At 43.2% G+C, this 21,271-nt stretch overlaps 1 protein-coding gene across 2 annotated transcripts in view; it reads right to left on the bottom strand.

Annotated features, from left to right (window-relative positions):
* Window positions 1-5,225: 5,225 nt before the first annotated feature.
* The window catches only part of LOC145351483 (short transient receptor potential channel 7), an 88,535-nt gene continuing 72,489 nt past the window's right edge, over window positions 5,226-21,271 (bottom strand). Inside the window, exons 7-11 of one of the 2 annotated variants that reach the window (XM_080201079.1) lie at window positions 17,969-18,164; window positions 9,993-10,208; window positions 9,583-9,666; window positions 6,426-6,501; window positions 5,226-5,362 (exon numbers count right to left, since the gene is read on the bottom strand). In XM_080201079.1, coding sequence (XP_080057205.1) covers window positions 5,226-5,362; window positions 6,426-6,501; window positions 9,583-9,666; window positions 9,993-10,208; window positions 17,969-18,164 — 709 coding nt within the window. Of the gene's footprint in view, window positions 5,363-6,425; window positions 6,502-9,582; window positions 9,667-9,970; window positions 10,209-17,968; window positions 18,165-21,271 lie in introns of both variants that reach the window. The other variant, XM_080201078.1, reaches the window with a different exon arrangement.

The following is a 21,271-nucleotide window of genomic DNA, read 5'->3' on the forward strand; positions in this document are numbered from 1 at the left end:
GTATGGAGGGGAGGTCCTATGAGGAGAGACTGAGGGATTTGAGGTTGTTTTCGTTAGAAAGAAGGCGGCTACGAGGGGACCTTATTGAAACATGTAAGATGATTAGAGGTTTAGATAGGGTGGACAGTGATAGCCTTTTTCCTCGGATGGAGAAAGCTAGCACGAGGGGGCATAGCTTTAAATTAAGGGGTGGTAGTTATAGGACGGATGTCAGAGGTAGGTTCTTTACCCAGAGGGTGGTGAGGGATTGGAATGCCCTGCCTGCTGCAGTTGTAAATGCGCCTAGTTTGGGGGCGTTTAAGAGATCCGTGGATAGGTTTATGGATGGTAAGGGTTTGGTTTAGGTTAGAGGGTCATTGTTTTTTAACTGGTCGGCGCAACATCGTGGGCCAAAGGGCCTGTTCTGCGCTGTAATGTTCTATGTTCTATGTTCTATGTCTTCTAATCAAGCAACAACCTGTCATAGTCATTATTATGAAATTGTACCTTTAATGGCCCTGTTAACCGAAATTCTGCTGCTTGATCTTTTGGTGAACACAAACGCACAAGATTTACAGAAGTCATTCAATCAATCTTTATTTAACAAGCTCAAATAACTATGACCTGATTTTACAATATTATAAGACCTCTTTGCCAAATAAGTGATACTTATCTTCTGAAATAAGATCAGTAAAATCTGAGTCATGCTGGCCAGGTGCTAACAGGCTTTGACTATCGCTCCTGCAGTCTCTGGGCTCTGGTTCATTGTCTTTGGGCCTTTAAGCTCAGGGTTTAACTTTCTCCCTCTTGTGATAGTTGTTGCCAGGCTGTCACTGTCAGTTTCTGTTCGTCAGTATATTTATGCCTTACTTCTAAAAGGAGGCATGAGACTCAGTCTCCATTTCTGCATACAGCAAGCTACTAAATCCTATCGTTACAGCAGATAACCTAGTAATTGAATTAACAAGATCTTGACGGTTGAGATAAACACCAGGAGATAACCTGATTTACTGGAACAATGAGATTGTGTCTGCTGGTGCAGCTGCAATTACCTGCAATGAAATATTATCTGTTGAGCTCATAGCTTGTGTGCCAATATTTGGTTAGAGCCACTCCATTCCTCCAGAGTTGGCCATTTTTCATCACCATGCATTTCAGTCTGGCTACATCCCAGACGCCACTATCATCATTCTGAGAAGTGGCGGCAGCACAGTGGTAGGGAGTTGGGCTGGGAGTCCACAACATCAACTCTGCACCCCAGGAGGTCTCATTGCACTAGGTCAAACAGGAGCAAAGAAATCTCCTGCTGATTGCCACACACCCCCTCAGCTGATGAATCAGTACTTTATGTTGAAAACCACTTGGAGGAAGCACCAAAATGAGCAAGGGCACAGAGAACTCTGGGTGGTGGACTCCAATGTCTATCACCCAGAGTGGCTCAATCGTATCACCACAGACCGAGCTGGCCAGGCCCTAAAGAACTGGGACTGCGACAGGTAGTGAAGGAACCAACGAGAGGAAAACATACTTGACCTCATCTTCTCAAACCTGCATGCTGCAGATGCATCTGTCCACAACAATATTGGTAGGAGTAACTACCACATGGTCCTTGTGGAGCCAAAGTCACATCTTCACATGAGGATACCTTCATTGTGTTTTGTTAGCACTCCCACTGTATAAAATGAGAGAGACTTCTAACAGATCGAACACCTCAAGACTGGGCATCCATGAGGCATTGTGGGTCATCAGAAGCAGCAGAATTGAACTCAACCACAATCTGTAACCTCATGGCCTGGCATAAAGGGGTAGCATGATGGCACAGTGGTTAGTAACGCTGCGTCGCAGCACCAGGGACCTTGGTTCAATTCTGGTCTTGGGTAACTGTCTATGTGGAGTTTGCGCATTCTCCCAGTCTCTGCGAGGGTTTCCTCCCACAGTCCAAAGATGTGCAGGTTAGGTTGATTGGCTATGATAAATTGCCCTTGGTGTCTAGAAGGCTAGCAGGATAAATACATGGGGTTACGGGGACAGGGTCTCAGCTGGATTGTTGTCGGTGCAGGCTCGATGGCCAAATGGTCTCTCTCTGCACGGTAGCGATTCTATGAAAAATATCCCCCAGTCTACTATTATCACAAGCCTGGGGATCAACTCTGGTCCAATGAGGAGTGCAGAAGGTCATGCCAGGAGCAACACCAGGCACACCTAAAAATGAGGTGTCAACCTGGTGAAGCTACAACGTAGGACTACTGGTGTGCCAAACTGCATAAGTAGCAAGTAATAGGCAGAGCTAAGCTGTTCCACAACCAACAGATCAGATTTAAGTTCTGCAATCCTGCCACATCCAGCTGTGAATGGGGGAGGAAAATTAAACAACTTGTTGGAGGCGGCTCTACAAATATCACAGTCTTCAATGATGGAGAAACCTACCACACCGGTGTAAAAGGTGAGGCTGAAACTTTCACAAATTGGGATACAATGAAAAAAGTGTCAGCCTAGATTTTGTACTCAAGTCTCTGGAGTAGGAGGTAATACCTCTAATGTAATAATGGGCAACATTTTACAGCCTCTCTCGTCCAGATTCAGTAAAATCCCAACTGAGATCAATGGACCTTCCCATGCTCCACCCCTCACCCACTGCGATTCCTGTGGTGGGCTGGCCGGCAGAATTCTGGCCCATATGTCACAGGGTGCTTCATTGGTTTGATTTAATTTATTATTATCACATGTATTAACATGTAGTGAAAAGTATTGTTTCTTGTGCGCTATACAGACAAAAAATACCATTCATAGAGAAGGAAACAAGGGAGTGCAAATGTAGTGTTACAGTCATAGCTAGGGTGTAGCGAAAGATCAACTTAATGCAAGGTAAGTCCATTCAAAAGTCTGACAGCAGCAAGGAAGATGTTGTTCTTGAGTCGGTTGGTATGTGACCTTAGACTTTTGTATCTTTTTCCCGTGGGAAGAAGATGGAAGAGAATGTGTCTGGAGTGCGTGGGGTCCTTAATTATGCTGGCTGCTCTTCTGAGGCAGCGGGAAGTTTTGGCAGAGTCAATGGATGGGAGGCTGGTTTGTGTGATGGTGTGGACTGCGTTCACAACCGTTTGTAGTTTCTTGTGGTCTTGGTCAGAACAGGAGGCATACCAAACTGTGATACATCCAGAAAAAATGCTTCTGTAAAAATTGGTGAAAGTTGTAGCTGACATGCCAAATTTTTTTTAGCCCCCTGAGAAAGTAGAGGCATCGGTGGCTTTCTTAACTATAGCATCAGTGTGGAGGCATAAGGACAGGTTCTTGTTGATCAAAAAACTTAGAAATTTGAAGTTCTCAGCCATTTTTACTTCATTTGCCAAAATGGCACTGGAGCGAGGTGACTTCTTGCAAGGTGTGCCCAGCATACTTCTAATTCTATTTTTTATTTTTGTTCTATGCTTCTAAAACTTCATTCTAACTTTTAAACTCTCTAATAGTGACCTTTCTGTACACCCTAGCTATGACTGTAACACTACATTCTGCACTTTCTCGTTTCCTTCTCTATGAACTGTATGTTAATACATGTGAAAATAATAAATCGAATCAAGTCATTACCATTGACGTAGACAGGGACATGTCCTCTATTACGCTCCATTATGCTTCCTGGAGTCGATGTGTATGACAATAATTAATCAAATCAGTGCAGCACTAATGTGCCATCTTTGAGATCAGATGTTCATGAAAGATGCCACAGCATGTGGTATCAGAATGCCATAATGAGTTATCCCTGGTGTCCTGGCCAATATTTATTCCCTAATGAATGCCATAAGAACATATTAACTGGTCATTATCACATTGCTGTTTGTAGAATTTTCTGTGCACAGATATGCTGTTGTGTTTTCTACATTACAATAGTGACTATCTCTCCAAAATATTTCTTTGGCTTTACAATAGCCTAAAGCTGTGAAAAGCTCTATATAAATGCGAGTGCTTTTAAAATAAATACAGGTTGTTTTTTATTTGAGGAATTGTACATGTTGATATGTTCAGTGATGGTGGTAAAATCACTCCAAAGGCTACTTTTATTTGGATTAAAAATAATACAGTGTACAAGAGACTTTCGACATTAACCAGTTAACTATTGGTGTACTCAAACAATTTTTTTTTAAAAACTCGGCTAGCTACTTGTACAAGTTTTTGTATTTATGACTACAATTGAAACAGCTATAAAGTTGGGGGAAAGAAATCAGCCTAGATTTTGGTGCTCTAAATAACTTTTAGGTTATTCTATTTTTCTCGGATAGTGACACCCTTATAGAGCTTATAAACTATCATGAGTTTTGAACAGCATCAGATGAACGAAAGGATGCCCTGGGTGATTGTGCAGCCAATTCAATATGATGGATCTACCATGAATTATTTAAATCAGCACTTAAACAGACTGAACAATGAGTGCATTATCAGTCGAGTTGGTACCTTTTGCCAAATCCAAAACCGAACAAAGGGTGGGTTAGAAGCAGGGCAAAGCTGGGATCATCGTTTGTGTTCTAATGTTTGCTTTGCTGAATAAAGTTTTTTCAAAGTCTTAGTAACATATGCTTCATGTTGTAATTTGCTGATTGAAGTGGTTAAAAAAATCATTTCTGTTTTAAAACGAGGACTTTTGATCTATATTTGAACAGATTTCAACATTATAGTCTAAAATGGAATTGATGGAAGTCCTAGGCATCAGTGACATTTATTGGCTTGCTACCAATTTCCAGTTAACTCTTAGCATGTTGGGCACACATTTCTCTTCCAGTTTGGAACAAAATACAGTGGATCAGGCTTTGCTGCCAACCCATGCTAAAAGTCTCATGTTTTCATGTAATGGCATGTTTTTGAGCACGAGACCAGCAGCAGTTGTTGAGAAAGGCCTACAATACTTGGATGTTGATAGCTATTGAATATTTTGCATTGGATGCAGAGCTCAACTGCATGTATCAGATTCTGATTCTGGGATACCAGTTAGTGTTGCACATTCTACCTGCTTCAGTCTTCACACTGTCTTGTTCTTTCGTTGAATTTCGGTCCATTTTCATTCCCCCCCCTCCTCCGCAACCCTTCATTGCTGGTTTATCTTTCAGGTTCATCTCATGATGAACAATGAAATAAACTGCCCGTATGAGATCCCATTGTAGAAAGTCATCTGCTTCTTGCCTTTTCTCAAGCAAATGTGCTAAACATCCCATTTCTTTAAAATTTACTGAGATTAATCGTTCTCTACTTTATTCCAGTTACTTTTTCAAGTTTTTGCCAAATTTGTCACTGAGTTGTTGTATGAGTTGTGCTAACTCCCCTGTTGCTTGTGACTTTTCCTCTAGGAGTTCATAACGAAGACTGGAAATGTCCTGTTTGATTTCCTTAAGTTCCCCTGAAATACAAATGAAATGTTAGGAAAGCAGTATCAGAATGTGCGCAGAAGTGTAGGAAATGCACCTCCTTGAAAAGGAACACAATGCCGTTCTGTTATTTGGAATTTCTGTCACTATAGATGTGCAACCTATTGTTTTAAGTTTTGAAGTGTGGGATTAAGAGAGGTTGTCTTATGATTGTGTAGTAATCGGATGTCTGGTTTGCTCTGCCATTAGGCAAGGCTCCCTACCAGCAGCTCTCAATGGTACACTTGGATTTACTCCAACCACTATAGATGAAATTATATCACCTTGCCTGCCTGAGGCTCGTAAGATCCTGCCCAAGGCCAACACAGAATGCCGTTCTGCGAGTCTTGCCTGCCCCAATTCTGGGGCAAGTGTGCTGGTAAAATTCCAGCATGTATGCTCATTATAAAATTATTTAAAACCACTTGAACCAGAAACAATGATTAATAGTTTAATGATTTCTAGGCTCCATAGGATCATTCTTTGTTGGGTCAATTCTTGTATTTGTTGCCTACTTTCTTGCAGATTTAAATGTGATCGGTACTTATATATGCCAGAATAAACAAACATTTTCTGTTGTATACATCTATTGTACGTTGTCTCTATGTTTTGATGTCACTTCATTAGTGGAAAGGCACAGTAAGGGTAAAGGGGAGGCAGTGGCGCAGTGGTGTTGTCAGTGGGCTAGTAATTCAGAGACCCAGGGTCCCAGGTTCAAATCCCACCATAGCAAATGGTGAAATGTGAATTCAGTAAAAATTTGGAATTAGAAATCTAATGATGACCATGAAACCATTGTGGATTGTCATAAAACAAAATCCCACCTGGTTTACCTATGTCCTTTAGGGAAGGAAGTCTTTATTTGGTCTGGCCTACTTGTGACTCCAGATCACAGCAATATGTTTTACAGCATGTTTCAAATACTCCCTGAAATGGAGGGCAGCTAGTGATAGGCAATAAATGCTGGTCCAGTCAGTGATGCCCTCATCCCATAAATGCATACTGAAAGCAGGCACACAGTTCTGATTTTACTCTGAAGCATTTAGAACAACTTGCCTTCGTTGACTTCATCATTTCCTCTATCCACCTGTGCTTTGAGCACATATCGCTTTATCAATCGTTTCATAATTCTCTGCAAAATGTTAAAGAAGATATTTTTGATATACAGCATGCTACGATGCCACTTTGAGCTTCCTAGGAATGTACATCTACAGACCTGCGAGTGGCTGACAGTTTAACATATTCTTATCAAATTACAGTTGATAAATACTTGATTATAACTTCTGATGGCAATCTTTACGTACAATTCCAAGTTTAATTATATGCACATGCCAATACTTGTGAAATATCTCAGCTGAGTTGTTTTAATAATATCTTTATTAAACAGCAAGTCCCTACATAAAATTGAGGTAAAATAATTATGTTAAGTTCAAGGAGATCTAAAGAATCATGAGGGGTCGCCCAATGGTTAGCACTGCTGCCTCACAATGCCAGGGACCCAGGTTTAACTCCAGCCTCAGGTGACTGTCTGTCTCTGTGGAGTTTGCACATCCTCACCGTGTCTATGTGGGTTTCCTCTGGATGCCCCAGTTTCCTCCCACACTCCAAAGGGTTAGGTTGATTGGCCATGCAAAATTGACCCTTAGTGTCAGGGTGTTTAGCATGGTAAATATGTGGGGTAGGGCCTCGGTGGAATTGTTGTTGGTATAGGCTCGATGGGCCAAATGGTCTCCTTCTGCATTGTAGGGATTCTATGAGAAGCAAAATACTGCTGAACATTGGAAATCTGAACTCAAAACAGAAAGTACTTGAAATACTCAGCATGGTTGGCAGCATCTGTGGAGTTTCAGGTCGTGAATTTTGATTAGTTCCAATGCAAGGTCACAACTTTGAGTATCAACTCTCTCTCTCTCTCTCTCCGTAGATGCTGCCGGATCAGCATTTTCTGTTATTTTGCTAAATGAGGTGTCTTCTGGTCCTGGGCCTACCACACAAAATTGACTGTTATCTGGTCAAGATTGACAATTTCGTGTTGGGTAGAATAATGGTGTAAGAAATGAAAAGGTTTTTTCTTGCTGTTAGATGAAATGGTCTCTTCAAGTTCTGCAGATGGGTTGCAAGTTTACTTTGATTCTGACCTTGTTGCATCTGATTTATAAATTGCGTTTTTGCTGGCATGGTTTTTAAAGTTTATTTATTAGTGTCAAAAGTAGGCTTATCTTAACACTGCAATGAAGTTACTGTGAAAATCCCCAAGCCACCACACTCCGCTGCCTGCTCGGGTACACTGAGGGAGAACTTAGCACATCTTTCGGACAGTGGCAGGAAACCGGAGCACCCAGAGAAAACCACGCAGACATGGGGAGAACGTGCAGACTCTACACAGACACTGACCCAAGATGGAAATTGAACCCGTGTCCCTGGTGCTGTGAGGCAGCAGTGCTAACCACTGTGCTGCCCCAAAATGGGGAAGAAAATTTACATTTCCTGGCACTGAACCCTGGATGAGCACATAAGTTCAAAACGACATGGTATTTAAATGATAAGAAGAGCTTAGTGAAGTGATCACACCTCATTTCAGCCATGAACGTGGCCTCGGGCCTTCCCACCCATGGGTGCATTCAGTCATATAGTTAGTTGCCATATTATTATCATGGCAGTTACATGCTGCAATATTTCTGTCTATCTCATGTTAAGAAAGGGCGTACATGCCCTGGACTGGGGTATGCTTCCCATAGGTCTCACTGAGTTGTGATTAAGAGATCTACTTTTCAAGTTCTTGGCAAACCCCAAACAACCAGATTGAGAAATAGTTCAGATTTTCAGGCGTGCCTTTTGGCTCTGAAATTCTGTGGGAGTTTTGCTAGCCTTTGGCCAGAGTTATGGAGGGACTTGGCAGAATTAGAGAGGCTATCTGCGTGGAACAGTTAAATGACGTTGCCTAACAAAGTGCAATTGGAAGCTCCATCACCAGGCAGAAGGTGAAGAATCAAAGTCCCGCTCAAACAGATAAACATGCAAAATTAAGCAGACAATTTTAGCAGTACTGAAAAAGTGACACACTTTCACAGCTGGCATTTTTTTGGATAAGCCACTAAAACTGAGGCTCCTGGCTGCCAGCTGTGCATCAAGCATTTGCTAAAGATCTTGTGACACCACTTAGAGATTTGTTCTCTAAGTGTCCGAGGCAATATCCTTCAACACAAACAAAACAAAACCAAATTAACCAATCACTCATCTAATTACGAATCTCACTTTACAGCTGTATTAGCCGATACAATCACTGTCACTACACTTCAAAGTTATTACACATAGCTTTGAGACAATGTGAAGTGTAATAAGGTGTTTAATAAATGCAAGTATTTATTTCAAAACGAAAGGATATGGCAAATTCAAGTGTGGTCATTGTGTTTACGATTCCATTTAATGCAAAGGGATTCATAAAATCCCTACAGTGCAGAAAGAGGTCATTCAGCCCATTGAGCCTATACCAACAGAAATCCCACCCAAGCCCTAACCCTGTAACCCCACACGTTTACCCCACCAATCTCCCTGACACTAAGGGGCAATTTAGCATGGCCAATCAACCTTAGATGCACATCTTTGGACTGTGGGAGGAAATGGTGGCACAGTGGTTAGCACTGCTGCTTCACAGCACCAGACACCAGGTTCACTTCTGGCCTCGGATCACTGTCTGCGTGGAGTTTGCATGTTCTTCCCATGTCTGTGTGGATTTCCTTCAGGTGCTCTGGTTTCTTTCCACACTCCAAAGATGCGCAGGTTAAGTTGATTGGCCATGCTAAATTGATCCTAGCGTCAGGAGATTGGCGGGGTTAATATGTGCAGTTACAGGAATAGGGGTGGAATTGTGGTCGGTGCAGACTCGATGGGCTGAAATGTAGGGATTGTGTGATTCTATGAAACCGGAGGAAACCCACACAGACACAGGGAGAATGTGCAAACTTCACAGTGACAGTCAGCAGAGGCCAGAAGTGAACCTGGGACCCTGGCACTGCGAGGCAGCAGTGCTAACCACTGTGCTACCGCGCCAGGTCGTGCATTAGCTGGTTTAAATAATTTCAAATGCTTGTTTTTCATTCTTGTATTGTACAGACTGAAATGTGAAATCCAATCTAATGTCTCCCTCTTGAGGTAAGCGCGAGCAGTGTAATACAATTGGGTAAATCTGCGGTACAATACAACAGTCACTAACCTGATATCTTGTCGGATTGCTAATAGGCTTTTTCAGACCGCAAACTTCTGAACCTCTAGCATTAGATTTAAAATGGTGACCTGGCTGGAATGGAATTGAATGTAAATTTGTTTTGTCATTACGTTATTTTGCTTATAAAGCCAAAGTGTCTACATGTCAAACAAAAAATGACGAGTTGGAGGTCGAGAACTTTGAGATGTCCTTAATCGCATGGTAAGGGCACCAAGAAATACAAGTTTTCCATAATTTATTTAGAACAGAAAATCAGAAGTAGGTTTGGAATTAAAATATTTTGTAAATAGATTGAGTAGCAATACTTCCAACTTGTGAAAAGGAACCAATTTAAAAAGCACATCATTTTCCATCATTTACAAATATTTTCAAATACGTGAAAGGATTGCAGATATTACCTTAGAATTCAGCATGCCCATTTCAAGGTCACCCTCAGATTTTTGCACCTTGGATTTGCACAAATTTATAAGGCAGGTTTTTATTTTTAATATAAAGTAGTAAACTGATTTTGGGCTTGGCACAAGATTAAACGGAGCAGGTAAAGTTCTTCCTTCATCGAAATAAGACAGCCAGAGCTTAGCTCGAGCAAATTTCCACTCAACATCTGCATCCTCCTGTGCGAATAAAAAGTGGCAGGTTGATAAATATTCCGCAGTTCAGTCAAAGGTGACGCAGTGAATTAACTGCATTATTTCTCAACTTTCCGATCACTAGGTACAAGCACTGGCTCTAGTTATGGTGAATAAATATAATACTCAGCTCTGTATGTCCATCTTGTCTTTCATTTAGTGCAGTACTTTTGCTTAAAGCAACGTAGGCTGATTTATTTTGCTTGCCACAGAAATCATCTGAGCTTAACAGTGAGTCTTGCAGATCATTTCTCGATCAAAATGTCATTGACAAGACTGATTCCAACCTTCATACACTGCCTGATGTTAATCTGCACTGCTGGACAATCATCAGAAGCAGAAACCTTGGGACATTTTAAGCTTTTATGCTGTTCGTTGTTCAATATGGACCACGGGAGGTCTGTGTTTGCATTTGTTCTACCATTCTGTGGCTGGAACAGCAGAGCCACATTTCATCCTGTCAAATATTTGTTTGGTAGTACAGAAAGTACTACTTTAAGTATTGCTGTAAAAAGAAGAGACATGTTGAAGCTTTTCACCTTGTACTCATCAGGACACTTTGTAAGAATACTGATATAGGGAAAAATAATTTAAATTGTATGAGAGGAAAGTGCTGTTTAGTTAGCAAATATACTGTGGTAGAGGCATTGGCATGGACCAGGTAACTGACAGTTAACTGCCAAGCACTATTTTAAATTTAAACTAGGCAATTTGAACCTGCTTGGTCAAGGCATTGATCTGAGGAGAGAATCAGCAAATGACTGTCACTTATTTTGTTTAGCTGAAACAGATGCAGAATGGAACTCTTTGTATGAATATATTAGCTTCCAGTGCACACAAATGCACCACACTGAGTCTGACTGATCTTCAATTGGTTGTCAGCATAATTCTTGGCACATTGAGGACTATTTAACAAATGTTATCCAATCACAAAATCACATCTAATGTTGGACACTGCGTTTTGAGTTTTGCAAGCAGGGACTGGTTGGGTACAGTCATTGCGAACAATGGCTGGGACATGTTAGAAACCTTCTCAATGTCTTGCATGTTTGAAACCGCTATAAACAAACAGCTTCTGTTGCTTCACAGTTATTTGACTATGTTATTTATTATATTATTAATTTTTTAAAATGTTGTTTGATATGGTCCCAGTTCTTGGGATGTATGGCCTACATAGCTAGCATCACACTGGCACTGAAATTCATATACCACAGTATTCATTTGTGTGATAGGCAGAACGTCTTTTTGGCTTGATGGGAATCCTGTTCTTTGCAGACAGAACTGCACACACATTGCACCTGTTTCAGCAAAACAATATAGTTGACTGACATTCACTGACTCATTCCTTAAGGCAATGCCTTGACCAATCAGGGTCAACTTACCCGGTTAAAATTTCAGATAATGCTTGGCAGTTAACTGTCAGTCAACTGGTGCATTCTCCATGGCAATGCCTCTACCAATCAATGCCTCTATGTGCCAGCCAATCAGCACTTCTCATACAATATAAAATGTTTTCCCCTTTATATCAATAATCAAGTGTCCTGATGAGGGCAAGGTGAAAAGCTTCAATGTGTCCCTTCATTTTTATGATCCTATGAACTTTGGGATCTGATGCATGGATGCCAGGTTTCTATAATTGAAACAAGAAAACAGCAGTGTAACGCTTCTGTATTTCACTCATCAAGACCTAAGTTACTATTAGTATCTCTACAGCTACTCCCAGAAGTGATCAACTACATTAACAGAGACGGGTAATTAAATCTGGGATGTTCTGGTCTGGATCAGTCAATGCACTGGTTTTGCTAACGAACCTGGGTGGGAGAATTACCTAAAAATTCCTTTATTTGCATCTGGTCAGTCTTTTTGTTTTGGATGGAGTCTTCATTTCATTTTGGGACTTGATAGATTTTCTGACCTTCTGTTTCTCTTATAGACACTGAAATGACCTGTTATGTATTGCCAACTTTTTAATGCAACTGGGAAAATAACTGGAATGATACTTATGATAATTTCACATTTCAGAACTTGAGTATTGCTGAAAAAAGTCACATGGGCTGTAATTTGACTTCTTTTGAACGGGTATACGAGGGTCAGGAAGCAATGTGAAATCGGGCATGATGGTATTGCGGTGTCATTGCACTGCATCACAATATTTTGGTTGGTGCGCTCAGACGGAAATTCAAGGTCAAATTAAGGCCATTAAAAGTCCAAATACACCACAGTTTTCAGTGGCTCGTTCACTTTTACATTTGATGGTTTGAACCTGATTAGTCAGGTATTGACTTGAGAGAATCAGCAAATGACTCTCACTTATTTTGTTTAGCTGAAACAGATGCAATGTGTGTATGTGTTCTTTCTGTCTGTGCAGAATGGAACCCTTTGTATTAATGTATGTAGCTTCCAGTACACACACATGCATCATACTATGAGCCTGACTGATTATCTTCAATTGGTTGTCAACATAATTCTTAGCATATTGAGGATTGTTTAACAAATGTTGTCCAATCGCAAAATCCCATCTAATATTGGATATTGTGTTTTGAGTTTTGCAAGGAAAGACTGGTTGGATAGGATCTGTACCTTAGCAATTGCAAACAGTGGTTGAGACATGCTGTTTGATATGGTCTCCAGTCTTTGGGAGATATGGCCTACATATCTAGCATTACACTAACATTGAAATTCATATACCACAGTATTAATTTGTGTGAAAGACATAAAGTCCTTTTGGCCAATTAGGCAGGTAGTCTTCACACTTTTCAAACATTCTACATCCAATGTGGGATAAAAGATTCTGGAGGGATGGGGAGGTAGGAGCATTGTAGTGAGGTGGTGGTGTGTAGAATACAGTTCATTTGTGAAATAGTTTTGCTCCTTTGGATCGTTCTTGGAGGGTTAAATCTTTGCAAAGCTTTCTGCAGACAGGCCCTTTCATTGCTGAAAGCTTTTGATGCATCGGGTTTGATATGGGGATTGTATATTCAGCCAGAGGCACCACCTCAATAGGAGAGGAGAGGGCAAGGCGGGAGAGGAGGAATATTGCCCATAGGCATCACCTGCCATAGAGACAGCAGGAAGTGGTGGGCCAGCAAGCATTGCAAGAAAGAAGAATCAACAGAAAATGCCAATACCCAGCCAGTAGAGTATACCAACTGCAATCCAACTACCTGCACATGATTGAGGTACAGTGCCACACTGAAGGCTCCATCTCTCCAGTGAAACAGACACCTCAATATGTGACATGAATGGCTCTGTGTTGGCCTCAAACTTTGTACGTGGCCACCTTATGCCAGTGGTCTTGGGATGGTTCCAGTGTTCTATGGGAGATTGCCAAAGAGTGTTGCAATCCGCTGCACACAGCTGCATCAAGTTGGAGACAAATGCACTATTCTGAAGGATGAACGCCTTCATTTAATACAAGACAGGTGAGACTTGCCAGGCAGAGTGAGCCAGAGGTTTCATTATAGTAGCAGGATTTCCAGGGATGCATGGAGCCATTGACTGCACATGTGCCCATCAAGGCCCGCGGGGGCAGGGCATTTACAAATAAAAAGGGGGTCCATTCTCTCAATGTTCAAACAGTGTGTGACCACAGGAGTGAGATGTGCAAGATTGCATTGCCAGGGCACAAATGCTGAAAAGGTGGCTGATGACCCTATTCAGACACCCAAAGACATCTGAGGACAACAGCAACAACTGGAGTTATGCCTCCACAAAGGCAATCATTTGAGAGGACAAGAGGCCCAATCAAAATGAGGTTTTGCTGCCTGGACCACTCAGGGGAATCATAGCAACATCCTCCACAATGCATCTCCCTTGTTGTAGTAGTCTACACAATCTGGCAATCTCAATGCGGGGAGTATATGAAGACACTAATGTTATTCCAGAAGGCACAAACGATGAATCTATTGTGTGGAATATGAGGAGGAGCCTAATCAGCTCCAGGGTGACGAACAAGATCCAGCATTGAGGATGCTTATGAGAACCAGAGAGACGAGGGAGGTCCTAAGCCAAAGAACCTTCTGCTCGGACTCCGAAGCTAAGAGTCAAATGATCATAAGCGCACTGCCCGCCACCTCACCTCTTACTGCTTGTGAGGCCCTCCTGTCAGCCTATCCCTCCTTCTGAAATAAATTTTACAACCCACGCACGAATTCCAGGCCTCATCCCTATATATTACGTAAAGTACAATAAAGTCATTTGACATGATCTCACAATTTATCAGTGAACTGTAACATATACAAACACTATTACACAAGGGTCACTGGGAAGTGATTCACTTGTGAAACCCCTGCTGTGATTCTAGTGACTTAAATTTCCACTTACAAGTCCTGCTTGGGCGCTGCCCTCTCGCTGACAGCTGCATTGAAAGCAGGTTGCTGACTGATGCCCCATTGCCCATGATGCCTCCGGTGGTTATCTGATGCCCTCTGCGGTCTGTGTGCCCTGATGAATGGTTGAGGGGAGGGAGAGTCCAGCGGCACGGCTGGACACTTCTCAGTTGGCACCATCTCCTCAGACATCACTGGCAAAGGGGCAGAGGAGTTGCTGCCATTATCAGCTGAGGCCTAAGAGGATCATCAAGATGCATGGAGCTGCAGGTTATCCACCAACCTTGCTTACAAGAGATGGACTGGATGCCTGCAGAGTCACTTTCTCCATCTCTCACCTCTGCCGAGGTCACTGGGTGTGTGGGCTTGCAAATCTGAACCCAACCGAATGGCATCTTGGAGCTGCCTCTCCATGAGAGTCACCACCCTCGATAGAGGAGGCTGTGCGTTCAGAGATCTGGGTTAACGTGGTGCTCACATTCTGCATGGACTCCTCCAGTACAGAGAACAAGACCTCGACAATCTCTGCCAGATCTTCATGTGCATTCCGCTGGGCATCCAGTATTTTCTGCCTAAAGATGACTGCAGAGGCTCATCGTCTGCCTAGTCATGGTCTCCAGCAATCCTCCGACTGCTGGCACCTTACGGATTCTCTGTCTAAGCCGCCTCCTCAAGTGAGAGTGTGCCTTCCCAAGTGCGCACTACCATCTGATCTAAAATGGTCATGGCAATCTGCATCTATGTTGGTGCATGGTGCAGAGAGAGGATGTGATCTGGGTGCATCTGGCTGCAGACCTCCCTCTGATGTCTTTGGGTCATTTTGCAGGCTGGAGGATGTTTCACCTGAGGGATGAGGGAGTCTTGAGTGGCATTAACAACTCGGGAGTGCATGAACTCTTGCAGCTTCTCCGAATGGACATCTGACTGAGAAAGACTTCTGAAGGGATGAGCAAAGCAGATTAGTAGAATTCACTTGTCTGTCTTACGACAGCTGTCTTACATCTCGTGTACCCACTCTCAATCTCTTCTTTGTCCCCAGTGGACTCTTAGCATTGTCTGAAACCTCAAACCAGTGGATCCAGCTCCATGTTCACAAAGACCTACTCCTCTGTCAAACTTGGGGTCAACAGATTAGGGATACCACCACCTGTTTGTTTTGGTTCCTGTCCATTGTGGTTCCTTTTCTGCTGTAGTGGCAATAGTCCTTCCATTAGTCCCCGCTCTTTCTGTCAGAACCTACCATCCTCTCCCATGCCCAGAAGATGTGGGTTTAAATGCTCAACGCATTGTGGCACTTACACCCTTGCATATCTATCAGCTGTCCTGGCCACTCACATGCAGCCTTTAAGGGCACAGGGAGATCTGCCAAATTAAGCTTGGTGCTTCACACCCTGGAGCCCCAACAAGTGCTGTCACACACAAACATCTCTTCAAAGTTCTGTGGGGACTCAATATACGCACTGGCAGAGCACAGGAGGTCACTGAATCTCTTCCTGTACTTCATCCAGGTCATAAGAACATAAGAACATAACGTAAGTAGTAGGAGCAGGAGTAGGCCATCTAGCCCTTCGAGCCTGCCCCGCCATTCAATAAGATCACGGCTGATCTAAAGTGGCTCAGTTCCACATTCCCGCTTTCTCCCCATAACCCTTAATTCCCTTGCCTTCCAAAAACCTATCTACCCACGTCTTAAATATATTTAGCGAGGTAGCCTCCACCACTTCAACAGGCAGAGAATTCCAGGGATTCACCACCCTTTGAGTGAAGAAGTTCCTCCTCAACTCTGTTCTAAACTGCCCCCCCTTATCTTGAGGCTGTGCCCTCTAGTCCTGCTGTCCTTTCTGAGCGGGAAGAATCTCTCTACCTCTACCCTATCCATCCCTTTCATTTTCTTATACATCTCTATAAGATCCCCCCTCATCCTTCTAAACTCCAACGAGTACAGACCCAGTCTATTCAGCCTCTCCTCATAGTCCAACCCACTCATCTCCGGTATTAGCCTAGTGAACCTCCTCTGCACTCCTTCCAAGGCCAAAATATCCTTGCGCAAGTATGGCGACCAAAACTGTACACAGTATTCCAGCTGCGGCCTCACCAGTGCCCTGTACAGTTGCAGCAAGACCTCCCTGCTTTTATATTCTATCCCCCTCGCTATAAAGGCCAGCATCCCATTCGCCTTCTTGATCACCTGCTGCACCTGCAGAATGGGTTTTTGCGACTCATGCACAAGGACCCCCAGGTCCCTCTGCACTGTAGCATGCTGCAGCATTTGTCCTTTGGAAAACATCATGACTAGAGTTGCCACCTCTGTCCATGCCTTGGTAATTAAGTTTGGAGGCCTCCTTTTGCCACTGGACGTATACTCTCACTCTCCAGGAGAATCCATCGGCACTCATCTGGAAAAATGAGGATTTCCAGCCATTTCCATCCTGCCTAGCATGGGCTCCAGGTCTGGAAAACATTACCACGCTTGCAGGCACACTTTCTTGCGCAGGGTATCAACACTGCTGTCTGCGCCTTTGAAAATGTCAACTCCTCTCTGACGCTGATCCTCAGCACTTATCAGCCTCAGGGAGCTCCTTTTAAACTTCCCACCCACGGTTACACTTGTTCCAGCACCTGTCCTCTTCCTGCAGCCATGCCACCAGCAATGCTAAGCCTTTCTTGGGGCACATTAATTAGCCTGGTACCGTATAATCACTGATTGTGGGTGGGAATGGACTTCACATCCATTTCCAACCCTGTCAATTGCTTTGGTCTGACATGTCTAAAATTCAGGTCATGTTGTCTAAGCATTTGGCCACGCCTCTACAAAGATTCATAGAGTTTTACAGTACAAAAAGAGGCCCTTCAGCCCACCATCTCTTCTATTCTAATCCCATTTTCAACAAATCAATAAAGTGAGAACAAATTGAGAGTTACATTAAAATTCAGCTCCTTAAAGGGATACTGCATCAAAGTAAACAGAATTTCAAAGGCAACTTAAAACATCAAAACAAAATGTGATTGAAGGGGCTCATAAAACACCCAGTCCATGTGGTGCCCACAAGGAAGGCCTCAATAGGACACGCGGGTACTGTGTACTCCATTTCCAGGAACCCCTGGCATGGAAGAGGGACAGCCAATCAATCAGTACTCTCTTCTCATGAAGTATAAATTGTTGCTCCCTTTATATTTGGTAATCTTGCAAATTGTCTTGATAAGTGCAAGAGCAAAAACTTCACCAACATGTGTCTTTTTTCAGCAATACTCAAAACAGCTATTTGTTTCAGTTACACATTATATGATTGGGAGCAATCCATTTGTTGTACTGTACATTTCTTACTGAATTTAAGCACATGCACACTGACATTTGAGTTTCGTTTCTAAACATTCCCATAACTTTATCTTCTAAAGAAAAGGCTGTAAAAACCATACCTCGATTTCTTGATATGAACTGTTGATCATGGCTATTAGCATATTAAGCAGCACCACCACCATCGTAACATTGTATACTCCATACAAAATATATCCTATGTTCTCAATGAACTTGTGATCGTATTTGAGAACAACAGATACCACTTCTGACAAGCCAAATATCGACCAGAATAAGGTTTTGAAACTCTCTTCAACACTAAAAGAATGGAAGAGAACATTGAACAGATGATTCAATATTAATTTAAATCATTTCAAAGACTGCGCAGCTTTCAGGAAATTATACCTTCTGTCTTTGAAAGCATGATTGTTATATTACAGCTTTCTAACATAAGAACTGGATTGCACAATTAGAACAGAAAGCCCGTATGTGATATTTTGTTAGAATCAGAGCACAGCATTTTGGTGAGTGAATCATGAAACAATAAAGTATTGTCTTTATTATTTTAATCAACTGGCAATGTGTGAAAATCTGTGCAGTATTGAAATAGAGCAGTCAGCAACATTATTAAGGTGTTACATGGGCATTTGAATTACTTTAAGCTTCTGTATTAAATGCAGCTGAAATCCCACAGGCTGACATTCCAAAACAGGATATGGCTGTCTAAGGCTTCAGGCACTGTCCCTACAAAAGACACAGGGGTTGGGATACCCTTTTACCCTTAACACCTTGAGCTGATGCCCACATAAACTAAGAGTACATCTTATCAATCAATCTTCCAAAGGCAGCCAAAAGTCCCAAGGAGTGAATGGATCTGGATTCTTGGATGGATCCCACGTCTATGATTTGGCAGGCCAGAATGGTTGCTTTCACTCAGCCTACTGGCCAACTATTCAACATCATGCTGGGGGGGAAACATGAAAGCCAAAGCTAAGTTCCCCATGCCCTTCTACATATTTGGAGTGGAGAGAAGCCTTGAGCCTTTTTTTTATTATAAAGCTTATTAAGTTACTATGAAAATCCCCAGGTCGCCTCACTCTGGCGCCTGTTCAGGCACACTGAGGGAGAACTTAGCACAGCCAATGTACCTAACTAGCACATCTTTCAGACTGCGAGAGGAAACTGGAGGAAACCCATGCAAACATGGGGAGAACGTGCAGACTCCCCAAAGACAGTGACCCAAGCCGGAAATCAAACCTGGGTCCCTGGCACTGTGAGGCAGCAATGCTAACCACTGTGCCACCGTAAACCTTAGGCCATTCAGAAAACAGACAAAAAGCTGAGATCCTGTATATTGATGTTCCACCTAATTTGTGGGACTTCTGTTGCAGTCTTACTGTAGTTATAGAAGGGTTGTGGATTTTCAGTCCCAGTGTATTTACTATCCATTCTGATGTTAACAGTCCGAAGTATTCCAATCTAAACGCTATTCCTTGTGGCATATGCAGAGTTTCAGAAAGAAGGGAATTAAACATCCTAATTATTTTTTAATTGTTGTGTTTGTTTCAAACCTTTAGACTGCTTTTTAAACTTATTCTTCCATCAAACCCCACACCCCTCCACTCCCAACCCAGCAACTCCTTTGCCTCCAACTATCTGCATTTAATCATCCTTAAATCGTTATTAAGTTTCTTGGTCAGGGAAGAATTCTACTAACTTGTAGCAAATAAAGAGATGAACAATTTGAATTTGCACTGTTAAAATTAGTACAGTACTGGTGCTTGTAAGAGTGAAATTTTAAGAAATATCAAGTAGGAACCATGGTGGTTGCACACTGTATATTTCTTAAAAGTTGTTATTCGTCAAATGATATACACCATAGCACATTCTGTTCTTAGAATCAGAAGACACATAGCACGTAATTCAATTCAATCTTTGGCTGAGCACAGAACCTAGAGCGATTTTTGCATGCTTTACAGATGATGGTATGAGTTGAATGGTCTAATTTACTTCAATATAACAAAAAGTTGCAAAACAATATTGTTGATGTCAGACTGATATGGTTCAGCTGTTCTAAAGCTCGGAAAGAGTGGAAGCTACGTTTGTATTTCACCTTCCCATTTTCAATAATGTGATATTTTACACGGCAGCTGAGTAATTCTTCAAGGCTTAATTGTTAATTATCTGATTTTGTAGAGAACATTGGTAAGCCTACACTTGGAATATTATGACAATGCTGTGATCAATAGGAAATATTTCAAGACAAGAATGAAAATGTGATTTCATGACTTGGACCCTACAGGCCTGATTTTACCATCAAGTTGCACCAGTTTTAGGGCGCAAAAGCTTGGTAAAGTTGGATGTGAGTGGAGTAGACTTGGTGAAGCGATTCCCCCCTTTACCAAGGCCCAAAAATGGCCACGATTGGGAGCATGCCCGAAACGGGCATGTCGGCCATTTAATTGCATTTGCATGCATTTAAATTGACTTAATGCGCTTCATGCCCAACCTTATTGGCAATTCCCCTTTTACCACCTCGTTCGCCTGTCCGGAATCGGTGTGAGACAGACATGCCCCACAAAAGTCCAATTGGGGCCCTCCAGTTAGTGAGGAGGTAAGTGCCAAGCATCCGACAGCTCTCTGCCTGAGATCAGTGAGGAGGTGGGGGGGGGTCCACTGCCACTCTGCCTGAGATCAGTGAGGGGGAAGGGGGGGTGTCCCCTGCCACTGTGCCTGAGATCAGTGAGGAGGTGGGGGGGGGGGGGCCCACTGCCACTCTGCCTGAGATCAGTGAGGAGGTGGGGGGGGGGGCCCACTGCCACTCTGCCTGAGATCAGTGAGGAGGTGGGGGGGGGTCCATTGCCACTCTGCCTGAGATCAGTGAGGGGGAAGGGGGGGGTCCATTGCCACTCTGCCTGAGATCAGTGAGGGGGAAGGGGGGGGGTCCATTGCCACTCTGCCTGAGATCAGTGAGGAGGTGGGGGGGGTCCATTGCCACTCTGCCTGAGATCAGTGAGGAGGTGGGGGGGGTCCATTGCCACTCTGCCTGAGATCAGTGAGGGGGAAGGGGAGGGGGTCCATTGCCACTCTGCCTGAGATCAGTGAGGAGGTGGGGGGCGTCCATTGCCACTCTGCCTGAGATCAATAAGGAGGTGGGGGGGGTCCACTGCCACTCTGCCTGAGATCAGTGAGGGGGTGGGGGGGTCCATTGCCACTCTGCCTGAGATCAGTGAGGAGGTGGGGGGCGTCCATTGCCACTCTGCCTGAGATCAGTGAGGAGGTGGGGGGGGGGTCCATTGCCACTCTGCCTGAGATCAATGAGGGGGTGGGGGGGGGGTCCATCGCCACTCTGCCTGAGATCAGTGAGGGGGAAGGGGGGGGGGTCCATTGCCACTCTGCCTGAGATCAGTGAGGAGGTGGGGGGG

This window comes from Carcharhinus amblyrhynchos, chromosome 13 (genome assembly GCF_965287045.1).
Source record: "Carcharhinus amblyrhynchos chromosome 13, sCarAmb.v2.hapA, whole genome shotgun sequence".
Taxonomy (NCBI): Eukaryota; Metazoa; Chordata; class Chondrichthyes; order Carcharhiniformes; family Carcharhinidae; genus Carcharhinus; species Carcharhinus amblyrhynchos.